The 18,632-nt window shown below is 39.0% G+C and overlaps 1 protein-coding gene across 4 annotated transcripts in view; it reads right to left on the bottom strand.

Moving 5' to 3' along the window:
• Window positions 1-4,198: 4,198 nt before the first annotated feature.
• The window catches only part of jdp2a (Jun dimerization protein 2a), a 19,902-nt gene continuing 5,468 nt past the window's right edge, over window positions 4,199-18,632 (bottom strand). For 2 of the 4 annotated variants that reach the window (XM_072690297.1, XM_072690300.1), the window contains exons 2-4: window positions 8,591-8,808; window positions 7,249-7,353; window positions 4,199-5,179 (exon numbers count right to left, since the gene is read on the bottom strand). In XM_072690297.1, the coding sequence (XP_072546398.1) occupies window positions 4,994-5,179; window positions 7,249-7,353; window positions 8,591-8,808 (509 nt within the window). In that variant the 3' untranslated portion in view covers window positions 4,199-4,993. Of the gene's footprint in view, window positions 5,180-7,248; window positions 7,354-8,590; window positions 8,809-10,983; window positions 11,168-18,632 lie in introns of those variants that run through there. The other 2 variants (XM_072690299.1, XM_072690298.1) reach the window with 2 other exon arrangements.

The following is an 18,632-nucleotide window of genomic DNA, read 5'->3' on the forward strand; positions in this document are numbered from 1 at the left end:
CTTAGTCCAAGCTACACCGTCGCATTATTGGGGCCTTTACTCACACAATGACCCCATTTACTTCACTGTGGACAGTGGCTACTGACTCCAGTCCTGCAGACCCCCTGCTGTGCACATTTACTTCTATTGCACTATTGCACACTCACCTTACAAATGGTTCTGACTGCAGTGTTTCTAGAGAGTAACCCGCTAATGATCAATAGACAGCAAACCTGAGCATGGTTTATGTGGCTTTACCTGCCCATGACTGTTCAAGAATTAAAGTTTGTGCCCCCACCAGCCTCCACCAGCTCACATGGTTGCCAAACATGTCAATAGGGCGGGCAGTGTACACTTGCAAACTGCCCCAGAATTGTCACCAAGAACAGGTGAGGTTTAACACTAAGCACCTTGATCTAGGTCCCAAGGCAGTTGATTTAGCTGCTCTCATCTTGTGCAGAGTGCCTTAACGTCTTCATTAAGTTTGATCTGACACAAATAAAATGGTGAATCAACAAAGCTTTTGTACAGGTTAAAGGGTATCACTTTTTTATAATTAGTATATGTAGTTATATGTAAAATATCTATGATCTATGATTGTCCCCAATCTCTATTAATGCTTCTTCATCCATTTGGTTTGGTCATATCTCTTATATAACTCTGCCCTATGGGCAAACAGGCTGGATTTCTTAGTGCTTCAACTGATAGCAGCAAATATCAACTGAGAAGTCAGTCTTTTATTATAATTTCATTTTTGTTTATTCAATGTGTTAAAAAAAAACTCTGTCCCTATTCGCCTTCAGCATCTTCTGTGTTATTTCTTATATGAACCACTAGATGTCACCAAGGGACCACTTTTTCATTCCTTACACATAACAGGGAGGTTATTTAAACCAGTGTTTCACATTTAGTGCACATTTTAGTGCTGTTAATGCTTCAACACACCTGGTTCAACAAACTCAAACTAATTAACTATGGGTATGACCAGCAGGAACAGTGTGCAGGATAAGGTACATGGTACTCTAGGACCAGCCATAGGAGGCAGTTTAAAAATGTTAGAGGGCAGATGTCCTGTAGCATTCATTGCATTTATGGAAACCATGTAGGCAGGAATTCTATATTCAACATAGACTGTGAGAAATTTTAGCACAAGTTCTGTTATGCCATTAAATTCCTTGTAGGCAGCTCACCCGAGAGCAAAAGCAGCATTCCCAAGCACAAAGAAGATTGCAAGGTTAGGTATCACTTTAAAAAGTTTCCAATACTGAATGACTTTATCTATAACATTGTAGTTAGCACCTAGTCACTGTTATTGTCTTTTTTACATCAAATAAAGTGCCCTTTAATAAGGAAATAGAAATATTAACAGCCAGTAGCTGCTATGTACCATAAACATCTCAGGTCAAAAGAAATATTGGAAGGATTAACGTCATTGGAATTTATATCAACACATCCACTGATACGCCTTTTAAATATATAACAGTATAAAATACAGTAAAACGGTGACCATATCACCATTGGTTAGAGCTTCGAATAGAGCTCTGGGCTATTGATGACAGGGTTGTGGGTGCAAGACCCGGGCTTGGCGAGCTGCCCCATTGGGCCCTTGAGCAAGGCCCTTCACCCTCTCTGCTCCTGGCTGCCCACCGCTCTGAGTGTGTGTGCTCACTGCCCCTATTTCACTAGTGTGTGTTTGTGTGTGTGTGTATGTTCACTACCACAGACGCCTAAAATACACGTTTTGCTGTACAGTAGAACAGTGACATATACTTCTACCTTTTTTTTACCTTTTTACCTGGACAGTCCATACATCCTTAATCATGCCATGTATGTCTCTCAGCTTTGGACTGTGAGAGCGTATACAGTAATGGTAGACAGTTCGTAGAGAAAATGAAAAGTCAAGTTTGTAGACATGATTACATAAGCAAATCAGCTGCATGGTTAATGGAGGTTGTGTGACTTCCATCCACTTACGATTCGTGCAAATGCATCACTTCCACACCTGTGCATATTTGTAGTCAGTGCTTATTCCTAGACTACTTTAGTGTCTTTTAAAACAGTGGTTACCAACCTTCCTCCAAGTGATCTACATTCCTGTAGATTTCCCCTCCAAGCCAAATCTAGAACTTCTCATTCAGCCAATCACAGACCTCTGAAAGAAGTAATTATCCAGCAAACCGCAGCAGTGTTTCTGCTTCCTGTAGAGGCTAAGGAAGCACTGAGGAACATCTCCCCTCCCACCCCTCCTCTATGTTCTACAGAGGGACTATTGGGAGCATCCTGAGCAGCTGCATCACTGCTGCTTGGGAAATTGCAACATCTCTGACCGCAAGTCCTACAGCGGATAGTGAAGACAGCTGAGCAGATCATCAGGCTCTTTCTCTTCTTTTTCTAAATGTCTATGATGAACATTTACACTGTGGGCGACTTCACTCATTCAACACACACTCTTTTCAGTGATGCCATCTGGCAGAAGGTACCTTTTTATAATGAGTATATGTAGTTAATAAAAGAAATCTGTGATTAACTTCTTTACATACGGTCTCCAATCTCTACTAATGCTTCTTCATCCATTTGGTTTGGTCATATCCTTTACTCTGCCTACAGACAAACAGGCCGTATTGCAACACTGCATTCGGGCCTTCACTACAAGATTCTGCAACAGATTCTTCCCCCAAGTTAGATTCCATTAGGATCCTCAACACTCATGAGACTGAACTGGAGCCCGCCCCGCCCCACCTCACACACACACTCACATACAGTTGTGGTCAGAAGTTTACCTATGCTCACCATGGATATAAATGTCATGGCAGAGCTGGTCTTTCAATGACTACTTTAAACTTGTCTTTTTTGGGGGGCAGAAATTAGTTAAAATATATTTTTACAAGAATAAAACATGTGAAACAATTTAGGGCACAAGTTGAACTTTTCTGAGTTTAGGTTTTCTGAAATCCAAACAGGGTTAAAATTATTCATAAAGGTTCAATAAATGTACAACAATATACATACAACACACCTAGTATTTGGTTTAATGTCCCTTAGCAAGTTACACATTGACCAAACACAGAAGCCGGGTTGGATATTTGACCGCTCTTGTCGGCAGAATTGGTAGATTCAATTAGATATGCTGGTTTCCTGGCAAACCCAAGTTTGACCCAAGTTTTAAAGATACTGTAAACGACATTTCAACCGAATATATTTTTTCAGACCAAGCCACACAACACTTTTCTAGCCAGTCAGCAACAGGGTGCACAGGATAGAAAAAGGGGAAGGTGAAGGGAGTAGACATATGTAAACATTGCTGATGCGTTTGGATGGTGAAAAAGCCCTCCGAATGTTGAAAGCCATGAAAAGTGATGAGGATGCTGCTGTATTCCTGCTGGATAGGTGGGGAACATTGACTCATGCTATTTAACAGAAATAGCTCAGTATTGTTTCGTACTGTTTGAAAATGTTTGTGAGAGATAATCATACCTGGTTTGCTTAGAAGCAGCACTTGTAGCAACAGTTTGCTAAACCACAACATGCATGAATTTTGGAAGGGGGGGGGGCTTGTAAGGGAGCACTGAAGGAAGAGGTGTGTTTGTTTCACTTTTGAGTTCAAATATCAACAGTCATTCTCCAGAATCGCATAGAGCACCTTTAAGCACAGTGAACATATTTTCGATAGGGTTACCTTAATGTTAGCATTTTTAATCCATTCCACGACTAATTCTGATGTATGTTTGGGATCAATGTCCTGTTGGAAAAACCAACAGCATCTACATTTCAACCATTTAGCTGATGGTTTAAAGTTATGTTAAATTTGTATTCTATTAGATGTATATTATAACTCAATGTTGCCATGTCTTGTCTGTTTATTGTGCCTCTGATCCTTCATATTGATCTTATTTATTGTATTGTTTTTGCTCTGGGTTTGCACATTTGCTCAGTATGTAGTGTTAGAATGTTGCGTGGCTTGTTGTTGTACCATGGTTGTGGAGGAGTGTTATTTGGCTTCACTGTGTACTTGTCTATGGTTGAAACAATAATCCCTATAGTCAATGATTATAGGATATATTTTAAATGACCTAATAGCACATCGCAGAGCATTTTCACAGACACGTCTTTGATGAATTAATATTTTTGTGATTACACAGTATATTGTATATTACAGAGCTCCTTAATGCAATTATGAAAATACCCAGATTTGTGAAAATGCACAGGAGGTAGCAAACAGTTGAAGAAGAAGTGATTTAATCATTAGAGACAATAGAATATACTACCCAAATACATGTTGTATATTGCAAAATACCATTTAGGAGTGACTCCTGTTTAATATTTGTTTGGATTTCTTCACAGCCATTAAACAAAATGAGTAAGTCACAGAAAAAAGGGTTATATAACTATTTGTCGCAGAAATATAAATTGTATCACATCTAGTGATAACAGTCCATATAATGTAATGTACAAGAAGTATAAAAATCAGAAAATATATAAATTGTAGATAACTAATACAACAGAATGATGTAAACAGTTCATATATATATATGTGCATACACGACGCCAGCGTCCAAAAAAAATGCTATTGCGGGCCATTCATGACTCAGTATCATGAAGACACAAGTGTAGTACAAATCATCCAGTTACATTGGCAAAAGGCCACAAACACAAATAGCAATGCTGCGTCTGTTAGCCTTCTCATCATACATGATACCGTGGGGAAATGAGTGCTGTTACTGAACTCCTCCGAGCCTCGTTACCAGTTCTTTCTTAACTTGTTGGATTATGATGAACCTATTAGGCACTGAATGACCACACATAGAAAAAAGTAACAGTAATACAAAACTTGTAACTGTCAGCACATAGCCCAATCTGATTGGTCCACAAAGGCTCTTAAACTCCAAGCCTACAGGCTGGAGTGCTTCACTCGTTCCTCCTTAATTGTCCAAAAGCTTAGAGCTAAGTGCTTCTAGCTAGCTGTATGAAAGCTAACCTGTAAACAGTAAGTGTGGCAAGGCACAACTGCGCCTCCTCATTTAGCCTCCAGCTGCTCCAGGAGGGGGTTAGTCTCGCTCTCAGGGGTTTTCACACTGTCCGTCCTCACGATGCATGTGGGCCGGTGGCGATTGAGCATGAGGATGAGCTGCTGGCGCTCGTGTTTCAGCTCCTCGATCTGTGCTTTCAGCTCCGAGTTCATCATCTCCAGCCGCTCCGATTCCTGATGCCGCAGTATAAAAAAACACAATGACATTTAGGCAGTGTAACATTTCAATACGATGCAGGGATCAGTCAATTATATATGTTTTTTATTTAGCAATTTAAAGCTTAAATGAAGCTTTAAAAATCTACCATACTTTAAAATTTTAAAGTACAATAGATAGATAATATATAAGACTTGTGTACATTGATCAGCCATATCATTAATACCCATATCAACATGCTTCCACAACAGATCTGACCATTCAAGGCATGGACTCCACAAGACCTCTGAAGGTATCTGGCACCAAGATGTCAGCAGCAGATCTATTAAGTTGTGAAGTGGCTCCTTCATGGATCACTTCAATGAGCCTTAGGTGCCCATGGCCCTGTGACCAGCTTAAATGTGGTTCCTTTCTTTAACCACATTTGGTAGGTACTGACCGTTGCATACCAGGACCACCCCACAAAACCTGTTTTGCTCTGACCCAGTTGTCAAGCCATCACAGTTTGGTTTGGTTTTTATGCGTGTTTCATGTTTTTAAAATATCACCTTCAGGACTGTTCACTTACTGCCTAATATACCCTAACCTTGATTGATGCCACTGTAGATTAAGATAATCTGTGTTTTTCACGTCACCTGTCAGTAGTACTATGTTTTGGCTGACCAGTGTGCACTTTTTCTCCTTGTTCTCAGTTTTGAGATGAAGAGTTGAATGGTTTGTGCTCGTTATGAGATTGCTTGTTTAACTGTTATAACACTTGATGCTAAAATGGGCACATTATTTGAACAACACAAATTTTACAAATACAATATGCTTCGCAGTACAGTTACTTCCCTAGTTTATTCATACATGTTGTATACAGTACTGTGCACAAGGTTTAGACGTCTGTAAAAATGAGATATTGTAGGATGGAAAAGCCTCCATATCTGGGCAGTAAGTGTTTATTTGATCAGTAAAACACTGATATTAGAAAATAAATACATAATATTAATACGAAAAGTTGTGGTTTTCCATCACTGTGATGAACAACTCCAAAGCTTTTCTCATAGGAGTCCAGTATTGTTTATAGTGATCATCCAATACTTGGTTTGGTGAATCAGTGCTTGCTGATAGTAAATCAGATGAGCTGCTGCTGATGAACTTTAACAAATCCACGCTGTGCTGGGCTGGGGGCGTCCAGGAGAAACCTGGAACCAAGCTTTGTTCTTTAAACTAAGTCAGAAGATCTCAACTACTTTCTTCACAATGAGAAATTCTTGTTCCCTTTTACTGTATTTATGTTCACCTGCATCTGTTCTAATGGGATCTGGAGTTTTTACAGTTTTTACAAAACTCTTTGTTATTGTTGAGATGGTTTTAAATAATAATAAAGAGCCTAAAACATTTGTACAGTACTTTTCTATTCCTTCTCTGTCACACAAAAACCTTCTACCTTCAAAATGGCAACTTTACAGGAGAAGGCGAAAACCTTCCTAACGTTTAATGGAAGCCAATGTTAAAATATTTTCATTGCAAAAATAGAAGTAATTTTGGAGCATTTTGATTGATCCATTCATCATGAAATTTTAACAAAGGGACTGACAGATTCACATTATGTCAAAAAGCAATAATGGCACAAATGGAGATACAATGGCTTTGTGTGACAGGAAATACATCATTGCTGTCCAATTGAAAAAAATTTAGTTTACATTAAGTTTACTTTAAGAATTTATTTCAAGGAATTTAGAGCATTTCTATTGGTCAATTCAGCCAGAATTATTCACACATTTTGCAGAGAAGCTACAGGGTTCAAAGGAATTTTTATTTCAAGGAATTTAGAGCATTTCTATTGGTCAATTCAGACAGAATTATTCACACATTTTGCAGAGAAGCTACAGGGTTCAAAGTGATTTTTATTTCAAGGAATTTAGAGCATTTCTATTGGTCAATTCAGCCAGAATTATTCACACATTTTGCAGAGAAGCTACAGGGTTCAAACGATGGAGAAAAATGGAGATACAATTTTTTATTGGACAGCACAGAATAATGTCAGTGCTCTTGGTAGAAGCACTGCACTGACATCAATAGCATACACAAGAATACTCACTCGTTGTAGATACTCTGTTCGTTCTTTCTTTTTGTTTCGACATCGTGCTGCTGCTACTTTGTTTTTCTCTCGCCTTCTTTTCCTCCTCTCCTCTTCCTCATCCTTCTAATTGGAAACAGAAATATCTATGTTAGACATGACTTCAGCTTCCACTATTACACAGTTGAATGGACGTGGACAGAAGAACAACACCAAGTTGTTCACAGCAGTGTTTTCAAATTTCTGCTCAAAGCTGGGTAAATGCAGCCCACGGGGACTCTGAACGCTGATAATTACTCGAAAGAAATATGCTGATTGGGCCTTTCCATATGCCCAAAGCTTCCTCCTATGACAATGAGTAGCATTGTGTCCTCAGTTTACATTACTGACTGTCCACTAGATGGAGTTGTTTCTCTTGGTTCTGCAGAAATTCATCTCCGATTCAAATTTGATCAATTAGTGTTTCTGTGAGGATGCTTCCAGTGTCCAGTAAAGTTTAAGGGGGGGTTCCCTGCTCAGGTACACCTGGTTATACTCATCTGTCTCAACTGTTAGAATAAGTAGGTGTGTGCTGGACACCAACCACCTAGAGCCATGACTGAAGAGGTCTGGTTTATGTTTTATTAGGGTTCTCTGTGCAACACTGACAAAGGTACATTTAAAAGGACAATTTAATGCAGCCAAGACAATTGTTTTGCATTGTGGTGGATCAAAGTTCCCCTTAGTCTAACAGTAACTGTATTTTAGGTAAAACGCGATATGGACAAAAGTATTGGGACACCTGCTCATTCATTGTTTCTTCCGAAATCAAGAGCATAAAAAAATTATCCTGCTATTGTTGGAGTAACTGTCTATACTGTCCAGGGAAGGCACACTGCTGAGAGGATTTGATTACATTATTCAACAAGAGCGTTTGTGAGGTGATGTTGGACGATCACCACACTACCTCATCCCCAACTCCCCAGCTCATCCCAAAAGTATTGGATGAAGCACCATTCATCATTCCAGAGAACACAGTTCCTCCACTGCTACACATCTCAATGCTCAGGGGCTTTATACCCCTCTAGCCCATGTCTGGCGTTAGGCACGGTGACAATAGGTTTATGTTTATCTGATCCAGAGAGTCCTATTCTACTGGCAATACATCTCTACAGGGACTAGAAAAGCTGTGCAACTTAAAGGAGCTGAATGCATGCATTAGAAGGGGTGTCCACAAACATTGGGGACATATGCGTTGAATTCTAGAAATGTCAAAGCTTAATGAAATCTACTGAAGTCAGGTGTTTCATGTGGCTGTAAGCTGTATTTCCTATGCTAATGTACTGAAGCCAGTTGGTAAACCTAAACCACTTCAGTGCCTCACCTCTGCTTTAATGGGTAGATGGCGTTTGCCCAGCTTGCCCAGAAGGTGTAGAGGGGACAGCATGGCCCCCAGGCTGCACAGGTCGGCGTATTTAAGCTGGTCCGTGAGCGTGGTGGCAGAGATGCCTGCCAGTGGGCCCAGGCTGGGCAGAGAGCCTGCCGTCACTGAGGGGTCAGGGATCTGTCCGGGCATCATGTCACACACGCCCTTGACCACAGCTAGAAGAGAGAGACCATGAGAGGGATTGGTTTGAGCTCATTTTTACTTAAGTACCATCTCTATGGAAACAAAACATACTGCAGGCAAACCAAAACAGCGCTAACCTTCAGCAAGGCCTTTCTTTGTATTTCTTTGTATGTCTATATATGGTAGAGGAAGATGATCAACTACTCAATTTATCAACACTGGGTATAGATACATCACTCATTGCTGATGCAACCAGTACATTTAGATCCTGAACTTGAACTGAAGCCAATATCAGATATTTTACAATACTGCTACATAAGCATTTAGAAGGTGTAGAAATTAGAAGTAAATCAACCTGGATCAGCAACACTGAGAAATGTAAAAAGGATTTTTACAGTAAAATGAATAAGCTGCAGATTTAGAGTAGTCCAGCACTGCTGTGCTATTATAAAGTGTATATAGATAATCAAATCTGAACTGTCCAGTGGCGAGCTTTTTATGCAAACATGTTGTTGCTGTCATGCAAAACATTCAATCAACATTGTATTTTCAACTTTACAGGAGAAGGCAAAAAACCTTCTTAACTTTCAATGGAAGTCAATGGAAAACTATTTTATTACTGGTCAGTTTGGAGCATTTCCATTGGTCCATTGGAAATTTTGACACAATGTAAACACAATGTAAACTAACTATCTTCAAGATTCAAATTATGTAAAACAAAAAAGACAATCCATACACCAATCAAATATGATCATGAGTCCCTATTGACTTCACAAGACATTCCCAAAAGCCTCAGTGTGCCTACAGCAAAAACATGTTTTTCCAAGCAGAAAGTAAGACTTTTTTTACCCCAATGGGGTCCACCTTTTTGACACTGACAGGGGGCCAGCCTTTCCAAGGCCTTTTATAATAAACCCTGGCTCTGCTGGCCAACAGAGTCCACAAAAACCCTGACTGGTAACATCTGTCATATCATCTTATCATCATATCATCATCTGTCACACCATGTTCTGTCATCTTTTGACCACGGCTTGAAGACATGCCTTATTCAAGGGTACAAATAGCTTTAAACGTACGTGTTTAGTTCTTTGAGCCTGTGACAGCTCACAACCTTGTAATAATGAGCTTGAGTGCCTGAAGCCATTACGTGCAGCATAGCTTTACACATTTTATTAGGAGGAATAAAAGGACTGAGTTATGATGTTGCTGATATCCAATATTTGAATGCACATCTTTAATTTACACTATATGGACAAAAGTACTGGGACACCTACACATTACACACCTATAGTACATTTTATGACCCATTCTAAATCCACAGGTATTAATATGGAGTTGGTCCCCCCTTTGCATCTCTAACAGCAGGATTGTAGTCAGCAGAGCAACATCAGGCGACGTTTATGCACTATGCTTATCAGCACTCGGCGACCCCGCTCTGTAATTTAACGTGGCTGAGTTGCTGTGGTTTCTAAACGCTTCCACTTTTCAATAATACCACCAGGGGAGCTAATAGGGATTTTGGGCTCCATGAATAGATATTACTCTGAGCCCCACAAATCTAACAATTCTGCCAAAATACTTGATTAATACAGTTTTTAGGGCCCCTGTCAGTCACAATTCCTAAGAATCGCCCTACCTTTCCCCTGCCATATGGTGCCCCTAAAATCCATTCACAGTAAATTGCGGAATATCTAAGGGGGAAAGAAATTGATAGACTTTAGAACGACCCCTCCTTTCAGAAATGTTTTTGGCAATAACTTAATTTAATGATTAATTGTTTTTGTCCATATAGTGAGTAAAATGTAGAAATTGAGACATATAGCTTTTAAAATATGAAAATATATGTATGTAGGGTTACAAACACAGTTAATTAATCAATAAAATGCAGATATTTAATTCCTGAAACCTGTTCAGAGTACATTATATTTATCAGTTTAAGATTTCAGTCAACATCTGTTCAATGTCAATACATTAAAAAAAGCAATTATCTGCCTACACCAGTAATATATACATACAGTGTCACTGTGCACAAACTCATACTGGTAACTTCATTCAGTACTTCACAACAAAATCCCCTCCTTCCTTGCCAGCTCACAGTGGTTCATCTGCCACTACCAGTAAACCAGTACAAACTGCAATACCGCAACATTCTTCACACAGACTGAGCAAGAACATACAAACACATGTTTGTTATTATTCTCAGTTACCTTTCCTGCCCTTCTGCACTCTGCTCACATAGCAAGTCCATCAGTTCTTGCTCACTCCATATCCTGGCTCCAACCAAGACATTTCTCACAAGCTCCTTCTCCACCCTTTCTTTTGCATGTATAGTGTACTCCCATTTACAGCCGCTTTGGCAAGACTTGCTCAATTTTTTTTTGCTTCTTTCGCTCTGCAGAGGCCAGGGGGAGAGGCATACAGCAGTGCCTGCACAAAAGTAGACCCAGACACATTCCCCTTTATTCCGTGGAGAGAAGAAGAGAGGGAGCCAGCCAAGACCCGCCTGCTGCCCATGTTCCCCCCACACGGGACTGCACTCTCTCTCTCTCTCCATTTCTCTCTCTCTCTCTCTCTGTTTCTCTCTCTCTGTGTCAGCCCAGTGGAATGTGGCCACAGAGGAACAGGACAATGTCATCAGCCTCCGCCACTGGCTCTCTTCTAAACTCTTTTTCAAAAACTCCCACTTTAAATGAGACTTGAGGCTGCAAACTAAGTCTGCAGAGGAATTTAAGAGCCTATTCTGTCTGCTCTGGATGTTCTACATGATGATTTCTGGTTTTGCCCCTGATGAACACAGAAAAGGCCTGTTACTCATTAGAAACCTGTCAATCCACAGATTCACAGCTATATTTTTCTTCATAGTGGCAGTTCTCCAATTAAACAATGGGTCCGATTACAACATATTAAAAAACCCTAAGCAGCATAACATCAGCTTGTGTCAGCATTATCTGTATGAGTGTGACTTGTTCTGGAACTAGCTTCCAGCAATAGTAATAATCTTTCAAAACACAATAGGATTACCTTAAAATACATGCCGTCCAGTCACGCATACCATACTAATGGAAGGAAATGTGTGCCTACAGTGTCTAATGTATTTGGTGTATTGTTGTAATTCCAGTTTACAGTGCAACAGACAGAACAATGAATGTCAAACTCTAGTGCTGGAGGCCACACCGATACAAAGTAGTGTTTACCCTGCTCTACCAGACTAAATCCAACTCCTAAAAAGGCTTTGAATCTAGCCAATGAGCTGAATCAGGTGTGCCGCATTCTGAGGAAACCAAACACTGCCAAGCTGTGGTCAGGACTAGACACCACTTGTCATTACTTTTGGGGCAGCAAGTCAATATCTTGGTAGCTGGTGTGCTGCAATTCTGTCTGTCCCAAGCATTTAGGTAGTTTGTTTGTCTCGCTGCCAAATTTGCATCTTCTTTAATAGAGCTATATACTGTATGACCAACAAGAGAGCCCAGACTGCAGTCACAAAACTGCAGGAGACTATTAAATAGAGTTCAACATTAGTATAATATACCTACACATCCCCAATCCTACTGAATACCATTAAGGAAAGCTGTTTCCTGAGTAAATCTACCCAAATCTCCATCCTTGAAATTCGTAGCCCTCTTCCAAATAAAACTCCATGCGGGCCAGTCAGGACAAGCATGTATTCAAGCGATGACAGCATGAGTAATTTGGAAAAATAAACGGAATACAACAGTGTTCCCTTTGTTTAGATTTTTACCAGAAAGCTCTATAGAGCGCTTCTAATACAGAATGTGTTGGTCTGGGCTTATACCGAGCACTACAGAGCACAAACACAGCCACTGTACTGTACACACTGCACTTCCACACTGAACTGTCATTTAGGGAAGTTTCACAATGTAGTGAAATACAAATATTATTCAGTAATTAATAACATGTGTTAAATTGCTGAGAAAAACTAAAGACATGTGCATGCAGGTCAAATAAGAATTGAAACTCCTGTTAAAAGTCAGAAGCCTGTATCAAATCAGTGTTGTGTCATCCTAGCCAGCATACAGAGAACACTGCTATGTATGAATAAAGCCAATAACTCTGAAACATGGTGTCCATTATTTGAATTTCCTCAGCACCTTCATATAACAAGACATAATACAGACATACTGTACACTGTGACTAGGGTTGCAACAATATGAGATTTTCACAGTATGACAACAGTCTCAGAAAATATCAAAAAGAAAATATGGTTTTACAGCATCGCAGTATTCCACAATTCTTAAAAATGATTTATCACAATATTTTAAGATGCATCGCAATATTTTTCATACATACAAAATTCACCAGTAGCTGCAGATTTTAAAAAAATACAAAAATACAAATACTCAAAAACTAATATTTAATAGTGTTTTTATGACATTTCTTTCTACCTCATCCTTTTACACAGGACTAATTTAACTCTCTGTAAGTAAATATGCAGTTGGCCTTTAAGTACTGACAATATTGACGATATACTCAGAAGGGCATATTGTGTAACACAATAAAATATATCACGATTTGATAAAATATTATCATATTGCCCCCCTCAAATTAAGTATATGTATTCTGAACATAAACAAAGCTGTGTTTGAGTTGGAGCTCTTTTAAACAATGGTGTTTCCAGCTAATAATTATTTTCATTATGTATTATTCTGCTGATTATTTCCTCTATTAATCGACTGATTGTTTGGTTTTTAAAACTTTGAAAATAGTAACAAATTGGTGGGATTCTTTGCATTTTGAAATTTAGATTTTTGTTGATGTTTAGGTTAAGAGACTGTGAGGGCCATGGCCAAACCTTCAGCTTGCACCTCTTGTGGTAGTCCACTGTGGATACTGAGGTGTCCTTAGGATCATTATCCTACTGTCGAAGCCACCCTCTTTTCATCTCAAGCTTTCCTAGAGGCGATGTAATGTATGCTTCCAGAATTTGCAGGTATTTAATTGAAGCCATTCTTCTTTCTATTAATAAAAATGTTACCCATGCAACTGATCATCCGAGTTCTAAATTCTGAGTTCTAAATTCCGAGTTCTACATTCCGAGTTCCGAATTCCAAGTTCTTAATTCCGAATTCTAAATTCCGGGTTCTAAATTCTCAGTTCCGAATTCCAAGTTCCAAATTCCGAGTTCCGAATTCCGAGTTCCGAATTCCGAGTTCCGAATTCCAAGTTCCAAGTTCTAAATTCCGAGTTCCATTGTGAAACTTCCCTAAATGACAGTTCAGTGTGGAAGTGCAGTGTGTACAGTACAGTGGCTGTGTTTGTGCTCTGTAGTGCTCGGTATAAGCCAGACCAACACATTCTGTATTAGAAGCGCTCTATAGAGCTTTCTGGTGAAAATCATCCAACATCCTGACCTCACTAACGCAACCAAATCCTGACAACAACACTCCAGAATCTAGTAGAAACCCTTTCCTGGACAGTAGAGACAGTTACTCCAACAAAAACAGAATAAACTCCTAATACCCTTGACTTTGGAAGAAACAAAGAATGAGCCAGTGTCCCAATACTTTTGTCCATATATTGTATTTTGAATTCAGACAGGGGTTTGCTATCTTCTTATAACGTTCTCCTGCTTTGTGGGCATCAACTTTTTAATTTTCAGGGTGCTGGGCAGCTGCATAGAGGAGCCCATGGCTGTTGGGACAAGGTTTGCAGACTCATAAAGCTTTAAAGATTTATAAAGCTTTAAAGTTGTTTTATGCATTATCTGGCCTTTCCCAATAATGGTTATGAACAATCCATAGACCTAACCAGCTAATTAAGGTCTGAGACCATGGCAACATTGGCAACACAGAGCTCAAATATCAATACACTTTTTGGAGATCAGGGCCAGATCTTAAGATCATGAAAATGTTCCTAAATGTTTCTTAATATCTTCTTAACACAACACTCATTGTAGAGTTGGGCAATATGGCGATATTTTATCGTATTGTGATAGATTTTGTTATTGTGATATTGTAAAAAAGACTTTTCTAAGCATATTTAGGAGTCTGTTAGTGCTAAATAAACACTGGTCAGTTTTCATTATAAATAGTGTAATTAGACTGGTTTAATTAGATGAAGAGCAGCAGATGTTAAATAAAAATCACTGTTCTCAGTACAAGAGAGGATCTGAAGAGTAGTTTAAACGGATCTGTCACTACTGATATATTTGGTCAGTGATTACAGGTATTGCAATAAATATTGTGTATAAAAGTCTTTAAATATGTATATTACTTGGTAAATATAGTATTTGACCATATCATATCATCCAGCCCTACCTAATTGTTTCCTTATTTAGGCTATTTGTAACATTCTGAATTTTACATCCTATCATAAACAATGCAAAACGAGATGTTTTATTTTCCAATATTCAGTTAAATCTGTGCAGTGGAGGGAAACTGTATGGAAACCAGATTCAAACAAGTGTTTAAACATTTTCAGTAATTGTAGTTCTCCTTATGTAGACACTAAGTAGTGCTCCATTTATAATCTTATCATAAAGTTGAGATTATTTATTGACATTTTTTGAGAATATTAATTTACCATAATGTTTTCTTAAGCATGAGAGATGGTTCAGCATATTTAAGAAGCACATCTAAGAATGTTTTTTTAACCCCTTAAAAAGCCTATGGTCAGCAACAGATTACTACAGAAGTCTACAGTTTCTACAGAAGTCCCTGTTGTTACTGAGTAATGCACCTATTGTGTAATAAGCCATGGAGTGTTATGGGGTTAAGACACTTTTGTGTACCCTGCCCCTGTTCATCTTCTATTCACTTAACTATTCACAGTGAGAAAATGTTGTCCAGGGGGCCCAAAACTTTTGCATGCCACTGTTCCTGGCAATTGAAAAAAGCCCAAGTTTTAAACTCTTCAGCACACAGTCATTTTGTTGCTCTACACTGAGCAAAACTGAGTTCACGCTCAAAGTGGTGGATCAGACCATGAAGTGGCTTAAAGATTAGTGCTATCTAAGAGGGAAAAAATCCTACATCAGCACATTTTTCTTCCAACTACACAGCCTCCTCGGAAACCTATTCCACTTAATGAAGAACTGAACACAAGCTCATTGTAAGTGTCTAACATAAAAGTAAAGTTATATACAATTTAAAAAACATAATAATATTAAATAATAATAAAATTGTAAATGCCCCTTAGCCAAAAGCCCTGTTGTTTTGACTCTCTGAAGTAAAGCTCCTTGATTATGCTACTGTTCTGTTACTTTTATCCAAAGCTATATATATATATATATATGTATATTTTTTATGTAAAAAATGATATATATGAAATTTAAATAACAAATTAACCTTTCTCTTTCATAATAAACACAGTACAGCAAGTACCATCAGGTCAGAAAGCAGTTTCAGTTCCGAAAAGTTGTGCACAACAACAAGATGATGAGGAAATCTGGAAGCACTGAAACTGCAATGCTTCTCGTTGCATAACAGTGTTATTATGACGTTGTTTATAATGCTACATAATGGCATTGACCTTTCTGCCTTCAAGACACTTCAGACACTTAGCAACCTTCACTGTCAAAGCACACTGCACCGTGATGTGGGTTTTTGTGGAAAACAGTAATACTAAAGCTGCATCACACTAATCCAAATGGATATAGCAAAAAAAGCAAAGACTCTAATGTAACACTATGAGTGTTTTAGTCCTGCCGATGGAACGCTGTGTGATCATTTGTGGTATCATTACAGCGCAACTGGAAATGTCAGAAAGTTTAAACATGCTTACAGAACCTGCTGAGAGAAAAGATTCAAAAGTCAACAGTAAAAGCTATTGAGTAAAGGCTGCTCAGTCAACTGTAAAGGCTACTCTGCACCTGAGTCTTAAGGAGATTTCTCGTCCTGTTAGCAAAATGCAGACATATAGCTTCTGAAGGGTCTTCCTTTTTACAAACACTCTCAGATGCACTGAAGTTAAAACTGATGTATGTCACAGGAAACTTGACCAAAACTAAAATTCATTTCTTTGGAAACACAAAACATGTGATGCATATGTGTACACACTTTATGGACAAAAATATTGGGACACCTGCTCATTCACTGTTTCTTACTAAATCAAGGGTATTAAAAAAAGAGTTTATTCTGCTTTTGTTGGAGTAACTGTCTCTACTGTCCAGGGAAGAAGGATTTCTACTAGACTTTGGAGCACTGTTGTAAGGAAAACAGTGTGCTTGCTTTTTTACTTGGGTTTCATCTTTAGCTTGTAAGGTAGGCTGGTTTTTAAATATACTTTTAACTAGATTCTGCTAATACTCTTGTCTTGGCGTTAACATAGAAGCTTGGTGATCATTAGTTGATTGAGGTGCTGATTCAGGTGTAGTTTCAGGTCAGCTAAAAGTGTGAATTGCAGAGGAGGAGCCAAGAGCCTCAAATCTTGATAAATTAGGTGTGTAGCCACTCAGAGATCAGTGTGCTTGCTTTTTTTTTACTTGGGTTTCATCTTTAGCTTGTAAGGTAGGCTGGTTTTTAAATATACTTTTAACTGGCCTACAAAGCCAAGACCAGGACCAGTCCTTCCGTACTTGATGGCAATGGTCAAAGCCGATCCGCACCAAGAGCCCTTCGAGCTTCAAGCACGGCTCGGCCCGACCCGCCATCCCTCAAAATCCACGGAAGAAAAGCATCCAGACTTTTTTCTGTCCTGCACCGAAGTGGTGAAACGAACTTCCCCTGGGTGTCCGAACGGCAGAGTCACTCGCGGTCTTCAAACGCAGACTGAAGACCCACCTCTTCCGAGAATACTTAGGTGAATAGCAGAGTGATCACCCTATTGACTTGTGTTTAGTAGTGTCTAAAGTGTCTAAACGTATAGGTATCTTTGAATTATTAGTCTATTCAAACTAGCTGAGGTTATTCTTGGGTAAATAGCAAAGCACTTTTGTAAGTCGCTCTGGAGAAGAGCGTCTGCTAAGTGCCTTAAATGTAAATGTAAATTATTTGATTGCATTCAGTGACAAGAGCATTGGTGAGGTCAGCATGTTGAATGATCACCCCTCACCTCACGGCATGGTGCCTCGCTGGCATTAGGCATGGTGCCAAAAGGCTCATGTTTATGGCAATACTTCTTTGCAGGGACTAGACAAGCTGTGTGTGTGTGCATTTGCACATCTGTGTCAGCAATGGATTCAACTTAAAGTAGCTGAATGCATTCATTAGAAGAAGTGTCCACAAACATTTGGACATGTAGAGAACCTTGCATTCTGCCTGCATAGTGGAGTACCTGATGATGGGTGTGCAAACTCAAGAAATGTGTCAGATGTGTTGCCAAACTAAACCACATGCCGTGTTGCACATTTACTGCTACTAACTGAATGCCTGTGGCCTCAGATCACATTACTGCTACTACTTTATTAATGGGTCTAATAAATACACATCCCTACTCCTCAGCATAAAGCATTTACAGGGTTAAAAACACAGTATGGTCATCATGACTACCTGAGATCACTACAGCTGAATTCCTTTAAATAGTTTTCAAAAGTATCAGTGGTTATTCGATTATTTGCATTAGTTCAGTAAACACTGCTGCACTGGTAATATTACACTAAATACAAATAAACATAAATACAGTAAAAGCAGTCACATGGGTTGCTGTCAGCAAAGCTACTGATATGTAGCTAAGAGGAATGCGGTTAGAAGAGCAGGCCTGGTTACTGACTTCTCTGTGAAGACCAGTCATTGTGTTCAGTTCCACCAGCAGCTCAGCTGTGAGCTAAGAACTGATTAAATAAACTAGGTGTTGGATGGGAACTGTAAACACTGGCCTTTCTCAAGTAGATGTTTGATAATGGTGAAACTCACACACATCAAATCACAGTGTATTGTTGATTTGCATTCATTCTAAT

Source organism: Salminus brasiliensis, chromosome 10 (genome assembly GCF_030463535.1).
Source record: "Salminus brasiliensis chromosome 10, fSalBra1.hap2, whole genome shotgun sequence".
Taxonomy (NCBI): domain Eukaryota; kingdom Metazoa; phylum Chordata; class Actinopteri; order Characiformes; family Bryconidae; genus Salminus; species Salminus brasiliensis.